This window comes from Oryza brachyantha, chromosome 3 (genome assembly GCF_000231095.2).
Source record: "Oryza brachyantha chromosome 3, ObraRS2, whole genome shotgun sequence".
NCBI lineage: Eukaryota > Viridiplantae > Streptophyta > Magnoliopsida > Poales > Poaceae > Oryza > Oryza brachyantha.
This window is the reverse complement of record NC_023165.2, coordinates 26,778,756-26,793,900: the sequence shown is the minus strand read 5'-3', so window position 1 is coordinate 26,793,900 and position 15,145 is coordinate 26,778,756. Positions and strand designations below refer to the sequence as shown.

At 42.5% G+C, this 15,145-nt stretch overlaps 3 protein-coding genes and 2 non-coding genes across 5 annotated transcripts; all 5 read left to right on the top strand.

The window, feature by feature from the left end:
* The first annotated feature begins 182 nt into the window (after window positions 1-182).
* Window positions 183-7,510, top strand: LOC102700693. Its single transcript, XM_006650627.3, has 7 exons — window positions 183-266; window positions 768-1,014; window positions 1,390-1,513; window positions 4,110-4,450; window positions 4,580-6,311; window positions 6,936-7,186; window positions 7,371-7,510. The coding sequence occupies exons 1-7, from the start codon at window positions 202-204 to the stop codon at window positions 7,440-7,442; spliced, it is 2,832 nt and encodes a 943-aa protein (XP_006650690.2). The 5' UTR covers window positions 183-201; the 3' UTR covers window positions 7,443-7,510.
* A 1,109-nt stretch (window positions 7,511-8,619) lies between these two features.
* Window positions 8,620-9,870, top strand: LOC102700414 (transcription termination factor MTEF1, chloroplastic-like). Its single transcript, XM_006650626.3, has one exon. The coding sequence runs from the start codon at window positions 8,657-8,659 to the stop codon at window positions 9,584-9,586; it is 930 nt and encodes a 309-aa protein (XP_006650689.2). The 5' UTR covers window positions 8,620-8,656; the 3' UTR covers window positions 9,587-9,870.
* Window positions 9,871-10,926: 1,056 nt separating this feature from the next.
* LOC121054066 lies at window positions 10,927-11,013 on the top strand. The gene has a single exon (XR_005811531.1). It is a non-coding gene; the product is annotated as a small nucleolar RNA U31b (small nucleolar RNA).
* Window positions 11,014-11,115: 102 nt separating this feature from the next.
* On the top strand, window positions 11,116-11,202 carry LOC121054065. Its single transcript, XR_005811530.1, has one exon. It is a non-coding gene; the product is annotated as a small nucleolar RNA U31b (small nucleolar RNA).
* A 1,505-nt stretch (window positions 11,203-12,707) lies between these two features.
* On the top strand, window positions 12,708-15,061 carry LOC102700128 (accelerated cell death 11). Its single transcript, XM_006650625.3, has 4 exons — window positions 12,708-13,070; window positions 13,923-14,095; window positions 14,213-14,358; window positions 14,715-15,061. Exons 1-4 carry the CDS (start codon window positions 12,870-12,872, stop codon window positions 14,819-14,821), a joined length of 627 nt encoding a protein of 208 aa, XP_006650688.1. The 5' UTR covers window positions 12,708-12,869; the 3' UTR covers window positions 14,822-15,061.
* Window positions 15,062-15,145: the final 84 nt, after the last annotated feature.

Below are 15,145 nucleotides of genomic sequence, written 5' to 3'. Positions count from 1 at the left end.
CCGGTGGGCCGTGGAGTGACAGCGTGCTTTAATTCTAGGGGCCCAGTGGGCCGTCGAGTGACGGCGTGAGGTCGGTACTAACGGCTGCCGCTAACGACTCTAACGGCCGATGCGAACCGAACCGGCTCCGCTGCTTTCTTTGCTCGCTCGCGTCGCGGTCGCGGAATTTTTTTTTCCCCCATCTCGCCGCGGCGGAGGGAGATGCGGGAGGAGGTGAGGAGCTCGTCGGGGGCGGCGGCCGAGCCGCCCCCCACGCCAGTCGCCAGGTACGGCCGCGCGGCGCACCTCGGGGGGCGCCCATTTTGGTGGTAGATTCGCCGCGGTCGCGGGGGCTGCTTGGTCGGTTGATTCGGGGTCGCGGGTGCTTTGGGTGGGTAGTTTGGTGATTGGGATTCGGAGGTAGAGCTCGATTTGTTTCTGGGCACGATCGCTCGATGGCGATTCGAGGTTTCTTGTGTACGGCGAGCGTGGTGAGACAGTGTGGTTGGTAGATGCTTGGTTTAAACCCTAGGGCGGAGGCGAGCTACCTGCATTCATCCATCGATGTTTCGGTCTCGGCGAGATATATATCCATCTAGGTAGAACCAAGTGATGTTCATGCAAAGCAAGATGGTGGACTATAGAGTTGCTTAAATTCCTGGATATCTGGAAAATTTATGAACCGGCAATTGTTTGTGGGCATTGGATTGGATGAGTTACTGTGATTCTGGGAGCTCTTGAGCCTTGCATGGGCATACTTAAACTCATGTATTTGTTATGCTTTTCAGTTCTGCAGGACCCTCATCACCTGCTATGCAAGCTAATGTTGCCAGCATAGATTGGTCGGGTAGTAGACAAGCTTCCAGAGTTGATTCCTCATCACATGTTGCTCCGCATGCCCACCAGCCTTCGCATAGTTTCGATGCCACTGGAACTGCTTTGGATTCTGCACCATCATGTAGGCCATGGGAACGTGGAGACTTGCTTCGTCGACTGGCCACATATAAGCCTACAACTTGGGCTTCTAAGCCAAAGGTTATCTCTTCTCTCACCAGAGCTATTAGTATAACTTACTGCCATTGTTGTTAGTAACAAGAGTATCAGGGCAGTGCTTTTGCATTTGCTTTATTGTTTGTTATAATCAAATTATGAATTATGATCATGGTAATATCAACCTATATGCACAGACTTTTCTTTGGTGATGTCAGTTAAAACAATAATTTTGTTGCTTGGATGTATTGAAATAATGAAATTCGACTGTAGTTCATGTCTATTGTGCATGTTCTAAATGGCATTTTTTGTTTGTGTCTATTAGGTTTAATAGTAATCTTTCTTTCCATCTTCATTCTTTATTTTTTAAGAACATTCTATACTCTTGCAACTGCACTTTAAGGAAAAAAAATATTGCAGGCTGCTAGTTCTCTGGCTTGTGCTCGGAGAGGTTGGGTGAATGTTGACATGGACAAAATTGAATGCGAGTCATGTGGTGCGCATCTCATATTCAGTACGTTGACATCCTGGTCCCCAGCTGAAGGTGTGTTTTCACTTTTCAGTAACTAAGCTTTTATAGATAATATGGTAGTTTGAAAATTTTCTGGGGTATTATGTGTGACCTACCAGTTTTCTTCAGGCTTTTTCTGTCTTTTAATGGTGTTAAACCAGTCATGCAACATTTTGTTTTAAATTCCAAATCTAATTAGAATAATTAGAAAGCATAAACTTGCAAAATTAATTTAGCTATGATGTACTCCATTTATTTATATGGTGGTACAAAATTTGAACGCTAGAAATGCTTATATTTTGGAACAGAGGTAGTAATGCCTTAACCATGTTGTGACTAGCAACACATTTATGCCTTCTGGTTTGCACACTTATTGATGTGAATGTCATTCTTCCGTTGTCTTGTGATGCCATTCTATGATTGTCCTTGCAAAACTAATAGGCAATAGCTGAAAACTTGTGATAGACCATAAAATAATTGGTGCACCGTTGTGATCTTTTTGGGAGAAAATTATCCATTTGTCATTCAAAGATTCCAGATTTTCTTATTTGACACCCACAATTGATTGTTCCCTTATACGCCATGGTATGGAATTTTTCATCTATGCCTCCGCTTTCACCTCAGATCAAAAGCTATTGTTAGGGGTGGAAAGTTTGCCAGTCTTTCGGTAAAATCACAGAACTACCACTAGACCCACCTACCAACTTATGTCTCTCTCTCATAAGTGTTCGCCTAGTTGCTCTAGTCGCTAGTTGGTAAACCACTCGATCAGGGTGTAATCGATGGATTAGTCTTCACCAATTTGCTATGAAAGTCAGCCTTAGGTGATCTAGCTGGTCCTAGTCAATCAATTTGAGTCGGTGATTTTTCAATTAGGCCGATTAGGAGGTAGAAATTGGTAAGATCTGAAACTTTTAGGCCCAGAGATGCAGGTTAAGGGCATCTGGTCCTGGGTGCACCCGCACTACTGCTCATAGTGGAGGCTTTGCAGCCCCAAAATGTACTACAAAACATTTCAAAATAGCTAGTGTCTGGAAAAAATATTTATGGTCATATTGGAGCCTCCGATTAGTCATAACCTAGTCAGCCTAGTTGTTAGTGGGGCACCGACCGACTTTCAACTAGAGACTAAGTGAACTCTTCTTCCTCTTTTGCTTTCCTCTGCTGAATGCATCTCAAGATTCTCAAGCCGCATCACGCGGTGGGCCTTCTCCATGTGGGTCGCAACCTGGCCTCTTCCTGTGAGGAGCAGTGGAGTTGCCTGAGGTGCAGGGTCAGTAGCACGTTGATTGAAGACTTGAGGTTCACACATGCAGCCATTTGTCTCACGCTCTGCATCAGATCAGGTTCAAGAGTGTTGAGTACAGCTCGAGTACCTCAACCTCATCCTCTCTGGTTTCACATGGTTAAGATTGATCTGTTTGGCCATGCAGCTACCCATTGATAAAATTGCTCTCTGCTTATTGACAACTTGTTTGGTCATAATTGTTTGATAAATTTTGGTACCAAAAATCACCATGTAAAACATCAAAATACCAGGCATTAATTTTATGCGGAAATAATTATGTGATGATGTAAAAGGATGGCTCTGTGACTTGTGAACCTAGAATATTATTCCAAATAGTAGGCAATGTCCACATCTATTCAATGTTGGCTGTTTTCGTGTATATTTTGAAGGAAAAAAATGTTGGTTCAAACGGATTTCAAATCTGACCCATAATTTGAAATAATAAAGCCATTAATAGAAAAGAAATCAACTAGTACTATCGGAGTTGGTTTGCCACCTAATGTGATTAGGTGGATATGATGATTATCTGTACCATTGAGATATAACCTGGTAATGCATGCAATGCGTGGGGGCCCATTGTCTTTGATCTAGTTAATTTTCTAGTGGAATATGGTTCCTTATCTGCCCATGAACCTCAGCGTACATGTATGACATGCAAGGGACACTATCATTGGCTGTGTTAATCTTGTTAGTGTCTCCAACACGTGCACGTGATTGTTTTCTGTAGAGTGGTTGGTTGATTTGGAATTAATGAAAACATCTTGAGCTGAAAGATCGGAGGGGTAAGGCTATTCGGTTGCGTCGTCTCTGCCTATAAAAGGTGCCGACCCTCCATAGCGTAGGGTTGTCCACCAACGCTCAAAGATACATGAGGCTTGTAGTTCTCACAAGGGCACTTTAGTCATTTCCATTCTCTCTAGATGGCTTGTTTATGGTGATGTAATTGGAATGGCTAGAGAGGATGAGTAAAATTGATCTAGTGGTATAAAAGGGAAATACTACATTTCAGATGGCATATAAAGGAACTTTTGAGGTTATAATGGCAAATAAGGATTTTCTTCCTCTTTTTTTCTTTTGATAAGTTGCATGTGTCTCATGTTTACAACTAAGTCATATCTTGAATTATTTATTGGTTAAAACACCCAACATTATGTCAATAAAGGTAGGGAAATTTCATTACGCATCATCAACAAAATTGTCTAGATTCTAGTCCATAACAAGTCTTACTGATGTTACTAATGTCTCACCATTTTACTAGGCTGGAAAATAAATTGGTACCTCTCCCTTTGCAAACTGAATTTTGTTCAGCTTTGAAACCTTTCTTTCTATGTTCTATATTAGTTTCAAACGCTGGAGAAGCCTTTGCCGAGCAACTTGATGCATCACACCATAACAGCTGTCCATGGAGAGGCAATAGCTGTGCTGACAGCTTAGTGCAGCTCCACTTAACACAATCAGCCCTTATTGGGGGTTTTAAAGATCGATGTGATGGACTTCTGCAGTTTACTTCCCTTCCAGTAATTGCTTCATCAGCAATTGAGAATATGAGGCTGACCAGGAGTACACAAATTGAACGCTTATTATCCCAATCAATTGCCTTTTTATCTGGAGAGCTGAGTTACAAAGCAGAGAGCACACCAGGAATTGATATCCAGCAAGATGCCTCTTGTAGCTACTCAAAAGTATGTTTACTTTTCTTCCATGTTCTCTTGTGAGGTCTTGTTCTTTTTCATTATTATTTTGCAGCGACTTTGGAACTTTAGCTTTCATTAAACCATTGATATAACTTCTGATTTACTTTTGTTTTCTAGGCTAGGAAGCTTATAAGCCTTTGTGGATGGGAGCCTAGGTGGCTTCCAAATGTCCAAGACTGTGAAGAAAATTCAACCCACTCAGCTAAAAATGCAGACTCTGTTGAACCATTTTTTCCCCGTTTTTCTGAACACCAAAAAAATTCATTCTCTGCATCAGCCAGAAAAGATAAAGGAAAAGGCAAAAGACCACTCAAAGACTCTGGATGTAGCATGAGATCACCTTTGTTAGACTGTAGCTTTTGTGGCTCTACAGTCAAGATCTGGGACTTCAGATCTGTGCCACGTCCTTGTCATTTTAGTCCAAATAACATTGATGCACCTGAAACAGGCAAGAAACTAGCACTGACACGTGGAATTAGTGCGGCCAGTGGGATCAATGAGTGGGTTACTGATGGGATGGAAAGAGATCCTGCTGAAGGGCATGATGAAGAAGCAACAAATGAGGGAAAATCATTATCGAATGCTGGAGTGGACCTGAATCTGACAATGGCTGGAGGATTGCCATCAATTCAATCTTCTATACCAATTGCATCCGAGCGTTTTAATGGAGGATTGGGAAGGGATCTAATGATTGGACAACCTTCTGGAAGTGAAGTTGGTGATCATGCAACGTCATATGAGTCGCGAGGTCCAAGCTCAAGGAAGCGCAACCATGAGGAAGGTGGGAGCACAGTTGACAAGCCACAGGACAGGCTTCAGCATGCTGATAGCATAGAAGGAAGTGTGATCGATCGTGATGGTGAGGAAGTTGATGATGCTGCGCAAGATTCGGACATCCCGAATAAGAGATCACGTGGGTTTGATCTTTTTGGTTCCTATCTTCCATCTTCTTCTGGAGCTGGTCCCAGTAGAAACTTATGCTTTGACCCTGATGTGGATGTTGGCAAATTCAGTCACGCTAGAGCTGCAGGTCTAACCGCTGTTGAGAGAGATTCTATGAGGGAATCTTCTGTAGCTGCAATGGATACTGTTCATAGTGGTGATGAAGATTCCATGGAGAGCGTTGAATACTATCCAGGTGATGGTAATGATATTGATATGCCCTCATCTAGTGCGCACAGAAATATTGAAATGGATGATGTCTTGGATCTCAACTATAGTAACCAAGCACAGCAAAGTGCATGTATACAGCCTGCTTCTGGAAGTGATGCAAGGGAAATAGGAGGAAGCAGTACAAATGAAGGGGAGGAAGTCCTTGATGCAGTAACAGCCCCTGCTTTTGCAAGGGATCAACTTAGCATAGGAATTAGTGGTGGGAGTGTTGGTATGGGTGCTAGCCATGAAGCTGAAATTCATGGAATTGATGTTTCTGTGCAAAGGGCTGAGAGTGTTGTAGGCGATGCAGAACCTAATACTGAGCTAACAGAGACGATGGGTCATACTGGTGAATCAGTTCCCGGACCTGGCCTAATGGACGAGTTTGTGCCTGACGAAGTTGATCGACAAGAACCTCATGGAGACAGCCAAGATATGGTGTCTCAGTCAGTGGGCCAAGCTGATAGTGGTTCAAAAATTTATGGTTCCACTAAAGCTGATTCTGTGGAGAGTGGAGAAAAGATAGGAGGGCATGCTGTTGGTCATGCAAGCAGGATGAATCCTTCTCTTTCTTGCAATGCAGGGATGCATACCGGTTTTGATGTATCTAAAGAGGAAGTGACACAAGCTGGCAAAGTATTGATTACTGATGATGTGCCAATGGGGTTAGATTATGACCTTCAGAATGGATTAGGTACTTACAATCAACCCTTGTTACAGATTAATTAAATAGTACTATTGCAATGTGTACTTTGCACCATTTTTTGTTGGTCTCATGCTATGTTATGTTCCCTATTACTCTCTCTGTTTCATATTGTAAGACTTTTTGACTATATCTAGATTTATTTATTAATCAATGTATATTGTTTATACATATGTCTAGATTCATTAGCATTTATATGAATCTAAACAATACTAGAAAGTCTTATGTTATGAAACGGAGGTAGTAGAATGCAGTATTTTTCATAGATACTTTCTACTTGCTATTGCTAGCCATGTTTTCTTTTGAAGTTGGTACTTATTCTTGACTTGTGTTATTCTGTTCAGTGGAAATCGCAACACGACTTGTTTTGAAATCAAGATTCAAATATTTGACAAATACTAGATTTTATTTAATTCTCATCATATAGATAATTTTGCATTGGGCCCCTGTTTCAAATAGGATGGATGGGTTTAATACCAATTGCTCCCTGGACTGTTTTTCTATCCAATGGAATGGATGCAATTCTAAATTGATCGATCTTTCTCTCATCTGTTAGACCTCTGTTTTCTATTATCCTGGCTCTGTTCTTCTCAATCTTTGCTATTTGTTTCTCAGGAGCAACAAATGGTGAAAATGATTTTGAATCAGGACTTCCGGAATTTGATCCTGTTAAGCATCACGACAGTTACTGTCCATGGGTAAATGGAACAGTGGCAGCAGCTTGTTGTAGCAATACTGAATCAAGCTCAAGTACTTCACCACTTTCTGGCTGGCAATTAACAGTTGATGCACTCGACACATTCCAGTCTCTTGGTCAAGCTCAAAATCATGCTATGCGATCTGATTCTGCAGCCTCATTATACATGGTAAATTCGATCATGCTCAGGACCTCTTTTGAGTTCAACATGAAATTTGGAAGTTTGTGGCAGCAAATTGTCGTACTGGCTTGTGATGCAAAACCAGATTTTGGAGTTTATATTCATGCATGTCACTGCAATACTTGTTTGGTCATAAAATTTCCTGACTGAACTCATCGTCTATGTACTGCAGGATGATCAAGTAACTCCTAACCACAAGCTAGCAAGGAGGGCATCAGTAAGCAGAAGCCATGGGAAATGCTGATTTCAGGACCTTCCACACAGGCTTTGCCTTTTCACCCAAAATGTATCAAAAAAGGAAAAAAGGAAAAAGATCACAGCTTCTCAATCATAAATAACATTTGCCAGAGCTCCAATGTGGCACACCGAGGAGCGTATTTACCTGTAGTTCTTCCTGAGTTATGTCTGCGTTTGGACATCATCCCCAGGATGTTGCGCTACCAATGATCAGACAGGATAAATCGGCCAATAATTTATGTTAAGAGTGAAGATTGTTGCCACTTGCCATCGTGTGGCCTATGTTGTTGCTCAGAAACTGGCAAATTGATATGGTGTCGAAACGATTTTATGTATTTGTTCTAAAGGAGTCGATTCAATGAAGTTGTCTCCCCCATTTGACAGGAACATGTTAAAGTGATTATCCACCCAATAAGCTTATTTCTTATTTTGCGTTTATATAGAATTTGAGCACATGGACATGTTTAAGAGCTTGTTCATATTGTTGCCAAAATAAACCATACCAAATTACCAATAATTGGCAATGCCAAATTTTGGCATACTTTGGTGCTACCAAATTTGATAGAGTTGGATGCATTTGATTTATAGCCTTCCCAAATATTGGTAGTATTTTAAGAGGTATCTAAAATTGATCTCTGAAACTAAAATTTGAAAATTAGTCTAGAAAATATATCTCCAATAGGTTACCAAGTCTATTCTTAATATTTACGCATGTTTAAAGTTAACTTTCTGGTATCTTAAATTTAGGGTAAACGTATGTGTTTTCGATACAGTTTATTTTGTTTTGGGCTTCTTTTGGAATATTATAATTTTTATGTCTAAATTTTTTAAATGAACTCAATGCAAGGTTTTAAAAAGTAAGGATTAACGTTCTCTTGTAGATGCTCTAGGAGCGAGTTTACAGAACTACCAAATTTTGGTAAGATTACATTGGCTAATATTTGCTTGGTTCCAGGATTCGAATTACTCACTGCAAAATCCGGTGAATTTAGCATCATCAGGCTCCACCAGTGTTAGTGTTCCACTTCCCTGACTTGTGGGGCCTCTGCTTCCATGCATTGCGATCTTTCCTCCCGCCCGAATCCGACCATCCAATGAGCGTCACCCACAGTGCCAGCTCAGCACCAACGACCAGATAAAGAAGCGGATGAGACGCGCCACTCTCTCTTCAACCTCGAGGCCTCCCCGAGATCGAATCGGAGGGAAGACGACGAGAGAGCAATGCCGCTCTGCAGCTTCTACGCCTCCACCTCCCTCCCCGTCGCGAAGCCCCACTCCGTCCCTTCGTCGTCGTCCAGGCCCTCCTGCACCGCCGTGCCTGCGCCGGCGACGTTGACGGCGGCGGCGGCGGCGCTGTCGCTGCACCTGCCGGAGCTGCCGTCGCGGGTGAAGGACAAGATCCTGAGCCTGGAGCTGATGGGGGTGGACTACGGGCGCGCGCTGGCGCTGAACCCGGCGCTGCGCGACGCGGCGCCGGAGTCCATCCACGCGGTGGTGGCGTTCCTCCAGTCGAGGGGGCTCCACTTCAAGGACCTCGGCCGGGTGTTCGGCATGTGCCCGTCGCTGCTCACCGCCAGCGTCCGCGCCGACCTCCGCCCGGTCTTCGCCTTCCTCACCGACGACCTCGGCGTGCCCGACACCGCCTACCGCCGCGTCGTCGTCAAGTGCCCCCGCGTCCTCGCCTGCAGCGTCCGCGACCAGCTCCGCCCGGCGCTCCTCTACCTCCGCCGCCTCGGCTTCCGCGACGGCCGCGCGCTCGCCTTCCAGGACCCTATCCTCCTCGTCTCCAGCGTCGAGCGCACCATGATCCCCAAGCTCGACTTCCTCGCCGGCCTCGGCATGTCCCGGGACGACGCCGTCGCCATGGTGCTCCGCTGCCCGGCGCTCTTCACCTTCAGCGTCGAGCGCAACTACAAGCCCAAGTTCGAGTACCTCGTCTCCGTCATGGGCGGCGGCGTCGACGACATCAAGGCGTTCCCGCAGTACTTCACCTTCAGCCTCGACAAGCGCATCGCGCCGCGCCACCGCGCCGCCGCCGACGCCGGCGTCGCGATGCCGCTGCCGGACATGCTCAAGGCCACCGACGACGAGTTCAGGGAGATGCTCGACAAGGAGCTCGAGCTGCGGAAGCGGAAGCAACCAGCAGCTTGATGCCGATCAGTCGAGCGTGCATGCGTTCTTCTACCATTCCATTTGATCATGGTAGAATTAAACTTGGATTAGCTGCATGCTTTGTACATAACTATTGACATTATTCGGCGTCACCGTTGGTGATTTGTATTGGAAGATGGTAATTTTCACTTCTTTCATCAATTAGTTAATTGTAAACTTGTAGTAATTTGTATAGTAGTTTGTACCCGGTGGCCGGTGCATGTATATACCGTTTTACAAGGTATGATGGACTTGTGAATAAAGTCATGGAGTCCGGCGAAAAATAAAGCAATCTACCACCCTCCTCGTTTAATCCAAAATTTAAATTTTTAACCTTAAATTTAGAATTGATTTTGAGGTTTTTTATTTTAATTTATTTTTTAGCCTTTGCTTTTAGATTGCTAAGAACGTATATATAAAAGTTTTATTTATAAATTATTTTTTGTTTACAAATATATCGTAATAACCGCTTACAGATGTACTGTACCATGTGTCCAAAATGCCCCCAACTCTACCAAGTTCCTTTCTCATTTATAGATTATTACGGGTTATCACTGACACGCTTTCCAAGTTCCTCATGTGATATTTCCAAAATAAAATTTTCAGCATTATACTACATTCATTCCAAAATATAAACAATTCTATGTTGTTTAGCATATAATATAAAGATATCCAAAAAATCTCTTTTAGTCACTTAAATGGTCAATTTTTAAATTTTGAATTGATTAGATTATTTTTTCAAAGAATCTGATTGGCTCTTAAATCATTGCAATGATCGAAATCGTGGAAATCACTGCACGAATGTTTATATTGTGGTAGAAAACTTAAATCATATAAATACATATATTTTGGAGCGGAGTAACCAGTAGGTAATTTAATTGTCTATAACCTCAGAACATCTATTACACAATCAGATACTAATAGTTTGGTGAGGTTTTGAAGTTCTGGGTAAGTTTTCAAAAAAAAAAAAAGTTCTTGGTTGAATGGTCCTTGTGCAATTCAAAGGCCCATAATAAACAGTCCGATATTAGTATAGCCCAGTTCCATCCTTTCGTAGTTTAAAGGCCCAAAGAAAATCACAGCCCATCGAAGGAAACCCTAGCTCGCTTCCTGCCGATAAATCCAGCCGCCGCGGCGACCGAGGGCGGAGGGGGGGTTTTGCCGGCGCCGTCGTGTTCCTCCTCCTAAACCAATCGCTGAATCTTTTCTCCGTCTTTTTTTATCCCCCTCAGGTTTCCTCCACGATTTTTTCTCCGTCTCTTTCCTTGTTCCCCTCAGGTTTCCTCCACGATTTTCGGCTGGTGCTTGGGCTTGTCGATCTTGCATCGCTGTGCTGGGAGGAGCGTGATGATGTGAATTTTGTCGCCCCAGTCTTAGGATCCCAGCTCCGGGGCCTGTGCTGATTGACATGCTATCAGATCTGACTCCCATGGCTAATGCGTTTTGATTTGCTCTTGTGATGATTTGTTGGCTTCGGTTTACTGTGGTTCCTTGATTGGATTGGGTTTGTTCGTTGTTTCTTTTGGCCTGAGGATGATGATGTGTTATTTGTCGCCCCAGTCTTATGATCCGCTGCAATCGCGGATATATGGTGATTGACATGTAAAATCTGACTCTTGCTGGTAAATATTAATAATTTTTTTTAAAAAAAACATATGTATACTGAATGAACCATATGTATACTGAATGAATGAAACATATGTATACGAATGTTTCAATGTTGCCTTGAGAAGATTTTACAACCTCTGTTTGTTTAAGACTTTTGGTTTCGTGGACATTTGTGCGTCTGACAGTTGAAATTTCATACTAAATTCCCTGTTGCATCGACGCCCTAAAATGTAGTGGCTGTATGGCTGAACGAGCTAATATTGTGATGTTCATGTCGATGAACTGTGATGCGGAGCTCTCCGTCGGAAAGACTGCCGGAAGAGAGGGGGAAAAAAGTCAAAACTGTTTATTTCTAAATAAAAGCTAATCTGGGAATAACAAGTTTATATACTATTTTTAGTGACTATGGCAAACGTTGAAAAATATGGAAATATTCTAAAATTAAATTTAAAAATTTTAAATTTTGACTTGTAAATATTAACATGAGCAAAATGACGAGGCCTAACTGTCCTTGCTAGATTTGATGATGGATCGACTGATTATGATCTGCAAGGATTATGCCATGTCACTGATTACGTTTAGCATTTTGCAAGATTTATGCATTCCACGTAGAAGAGCTTCAAAGAATCTTACCGACAACCTAACAATGTTAGTAGAATATGTAACTTTTTAATTAAAAAAGAATTAACTAAGTAAAACAGCCGTCAGAGTAGACTCATCTGTTCAATATCTGTCCAGGGTTCATACTCTGTACAATGATTTTTTTGCAGGTTCATACTATTGCTTTTTCTCAGAGTTTTAGGGGGTTATCTTTTTATTTTTGGAAAAAAAATTAAATGACATATTTGAAAGAGAAACAATTGTAAATAATCTTATTGATCTAAAAGTAAAAGCTAAAAAACAAACTAAGATGAAAAAACTCTAAAATTAATTTTAATTTAAGATTGAAAATTAAATTTTGGCTTATAAGACTAAGCGGAGGCGGTAAGTGCTCTAATGTACTTTCCCTGTGTTAGATTGAAATTAAATGAATGATTGTGGTGATGGATTGGGTTGATAAAATATGTACAACAAATTAAACAAAAGAAATATTGTTGTGATTGGTTATAATAAAGATAGAATTAGCTAATCCTATTTCATAACAACCTTTTAACATTGCTTACGTATATAGATATTATCCTCTCGGTTTCACAGTGTAAGGTTTTCTAGTCATGCCTAGATTCATATGGATACTAATAAATCTAGATAATCATATATATATATATATATATCAATTGATAAAATTAGATAAAACTAGAAAACCCTACAATATAAAACAAATATAACAATAAATATATACGCGTATAAAACCAGATCAATTAATAAATATGCGACTAGAAAGTCTATAAGTTTTGAAATGAGCAAAATATTCAGGTTAGGAAGAGGATCGACCAGAAGGCACGTCTCTTTCCACGTGGGTCCATCCGATGGGCCGAGACGACACCAATATTCCGGCCCAGTGCAGCAACGAACTCGATTCCCATCCACCTCGGCCTCGCCGTCGCCGTCGCCGTCGCCTCGCCCCCCACTTCAACGGAATCACCCACGCGTAAAACCACCGCCTCCCCAGCGAGAGAGAAGCACACGAGGGAGACGCGCCCACCATTCCGGCGAGGCGACGAGCCAGCGCGAGGGGATGGGCTCGAGCGAGGGGGACAAGCCGCTGCGGCGGATCGCGGCGTCGTTCGAGGAGCTCGAGGCGGTGGCCAAGCAGCAGCAGCCCGGGCCCGGGGCCATGGAGGTGGGCGCCTTCGCCCGCGCCTGCTCCAACGTCTCCGTCCTCTTCGGCTGCCTCGGGATCGCCTTCAAGTTCGCCGAGATGGACTACGTCGCCAAGGCAAGCCCCCCTAGTCTCACGCGCACTTTGCTCTCTACTGCTGCTGCTGCTGCTCCTGCTCCTCGAGGTTTCGTCGGAATTGGTGCCTCGATTGAGCTCGTTTGCTGCTTAGGTTTGCGTAATTGTTTGCTAGCCTGCGTCGTTGTGGTTAGATTGAGGGGATTGTCTGAACCTGAGCTGCTTAAGGCTAGGGGAGTAGGGGATTGTGTCGAAATGATCTGGAATTCTCGCCTAGATGGCTAGATCAAGTATCAAGTAAGGATGAGCGCGCACGCATCAGGATCAGATCAGCTAAACTGCTAAACATTGCGATGGCTTTGACTTGGTGAATTCTTAGTAGTTGATGACAGGTTCATGTCTATAGTATTGCGGCTACTCTCAAGTTTACTGCTCTATTTAGCAAAGCAAACCAGTTTTCAGTTTATCAAAACCTGTTACTGCTGCAAATTTGATAATGGTGTTACTTGGTTCCTAACTAGGCGTCCCTTGAGTTACCACTTTGACTGCACATGCATCTCGATCAGATCAGATCATCTAATCCAAATATTGTGATTAATTTGACTTGTGGATGCTTTCAGTAGTTGGCGTTAGAATCCTATCTATTACTGCAGCTACTCTCAAGTAATACCATTTAGCAAATCAGTTTTTCAATTTATCAAAGCCTTGTACTTCTGCAAATTTGGTGATGGTGTTGCTTTGGTTCCTGGCTAGGCGTCCCCTTAGTTACTACCTTCGTTTTCTTTTAGATGACTTGGTAAAGGAATGGAGGGAGTACCTCTTTAACCGTCACTTGCTTTTCTAAGCTTTTATTTTGTACTATTATCTGATATGCTTCCTCTGAATTGAGTGCAGGTTGATGATTTGTTGGAGGCATCCAAGTCAATCTCTAAATTGCCTGAGATGGTTGAGTTGGACATTCAGAAGGGCACTGTCAGGCAAGCTGGGAGTCATACTAGAAATCTACTGAGGGTTAAGCGTGGGATTGATATGGTTAAAATTCTGTTTGAGCAAATACTGGTTACAGAGTAAGTGGAGCTCTCAAACCGAATATTGGTGTTTTTGCCTTTGCAGTTATTCTAAAGTTGGTATTCTTGGATGGATGTTCAATCAATGTGATCAAAACTATTGTATTATAATTTCAGGGGCAACTCTCTAAGGGATGCAGCGTCTAAGGCTTATGCTCAGGTTTTTGCTCCTCACCACGGGTGGGCCATAAGGAAAGCTGTTGCTGCTGGAATGTACGCCCTCCCCTCAAAATCTCAGCTCCTGAAGAAACTGAATGAAGATGGTGAGTGATGGGTCTGATTTCTCTAAACCTCCATGTTGAGAGCAAGCACAATTTGTTATATTTGCATAACTGTTTGCTATAAGAGAGCTAGTAACACGTAAGTACATAGACTGGTATCTGGTGTTGAGCTAATCAAGTCGCATAAAAGAGTAGAAAAATGCAATAGATGAATTATTGGATTGACATAAAGATATATTATTTTTTTTCTACATGTATTAGTATCTGGTGTATATGAGATAATCAATTCCCAGGAAAGAGTAGGAAAATGTAATGATCGAATTGACATTAAGATATATTCGTTTCTTTCTAACCATGCTATGATTTTATTCTGACCTTGGACAATTTTACCCCTGCAGAAAACTCGGCAAAGGTTCAAATGCAGAATTTCGTCAGAGCATCTGGACCAGTAATTCTCTACGTTGAAGATCTGTTTACCTCAAGGAATCTTGGCATGGACTGGTGAACGAAAGACTATATATCCACTCTGAATGTACTAATCCAACTAGATGGTGTCAATATCCGCATTTTGAATGTACTAATCAAGTATGACGATGTGCTTTGTGCTGTGACTACAATCTGCTATACCTGGTTTCGACCAATTCAATAAGCTTCAATCTATGCGAATCAGATGCAGTGATTTAACAGTTGTGCTGCTGTGGAGGTTATGTTTGATTGGTGGATGAGAATCCTGTGTTACCACATACGCAGTTTGCAACTTCACATAACTGAAATTCTAGTCGCATATAGATGAATGGGTGTGTTTAGCAACTGATTGCAAAATTCCAGT

What these genes read in the sequence shown, in the direction of transcription:
- LOC102700693 (XM_006650627.3), top strand. Translation starts at nt 202, where the DNA reads ATGCGGGAGGAGGTGAGGAGCTCGTCGGGGGCGGCGGCCGAGCCGCCC. An exon ending in CCTCTTGTAGCTACTCAAAA is followed by an intron (nt 4,451 to 4,579) that starts GTATGTTTACTT and finishes TTTGTTTTCTAG; the next exon opens with GCTAGGAAGCTTATAAGCCT. An exon ending in TGACCTTCAGAATGGATTAG is followed by an intron (nt 6,312 to 6,935) that starts GTACTTACAATC and finishes TTTGTTTCTCAG; the next exon opens with GAGCAACAAATGGTGAAAAT.
- LOC102700414 (XM_006650626.3), top strand. Translation starts at nt 8,657, where the DNA reads ATGCCGCTCTGCAGCTTCTACGCCTCCACCTCCCTCCCCGTCGCGAAG.
- LOC102700128 (XM_006650625.3), top strand. Translation starts at nt 12,870, where the DNA reads ATGGGCTCGAGCGAGGGGGACAAGCCGCTGCGGCGGATCGCGGCGTCG. An exon ending in GAGCAAATACTGGTTACAGA is followed by an intron (nt 14,096 to 14,212) that starts GTAAGTGGAGCT and finishes TTATAATTTCAG; the next exon opens with GGGCAACTCTCTAAGGGATG. An exon ending in GAAGAAACTGAATGAAGATG is followed by an intron (nt 14,359 to 14,714) that starts GTGAGTGATGGG and finishes TTACCCCTGCAG; the next exon opens with AAAACTCGGCAAAGGTTCAA.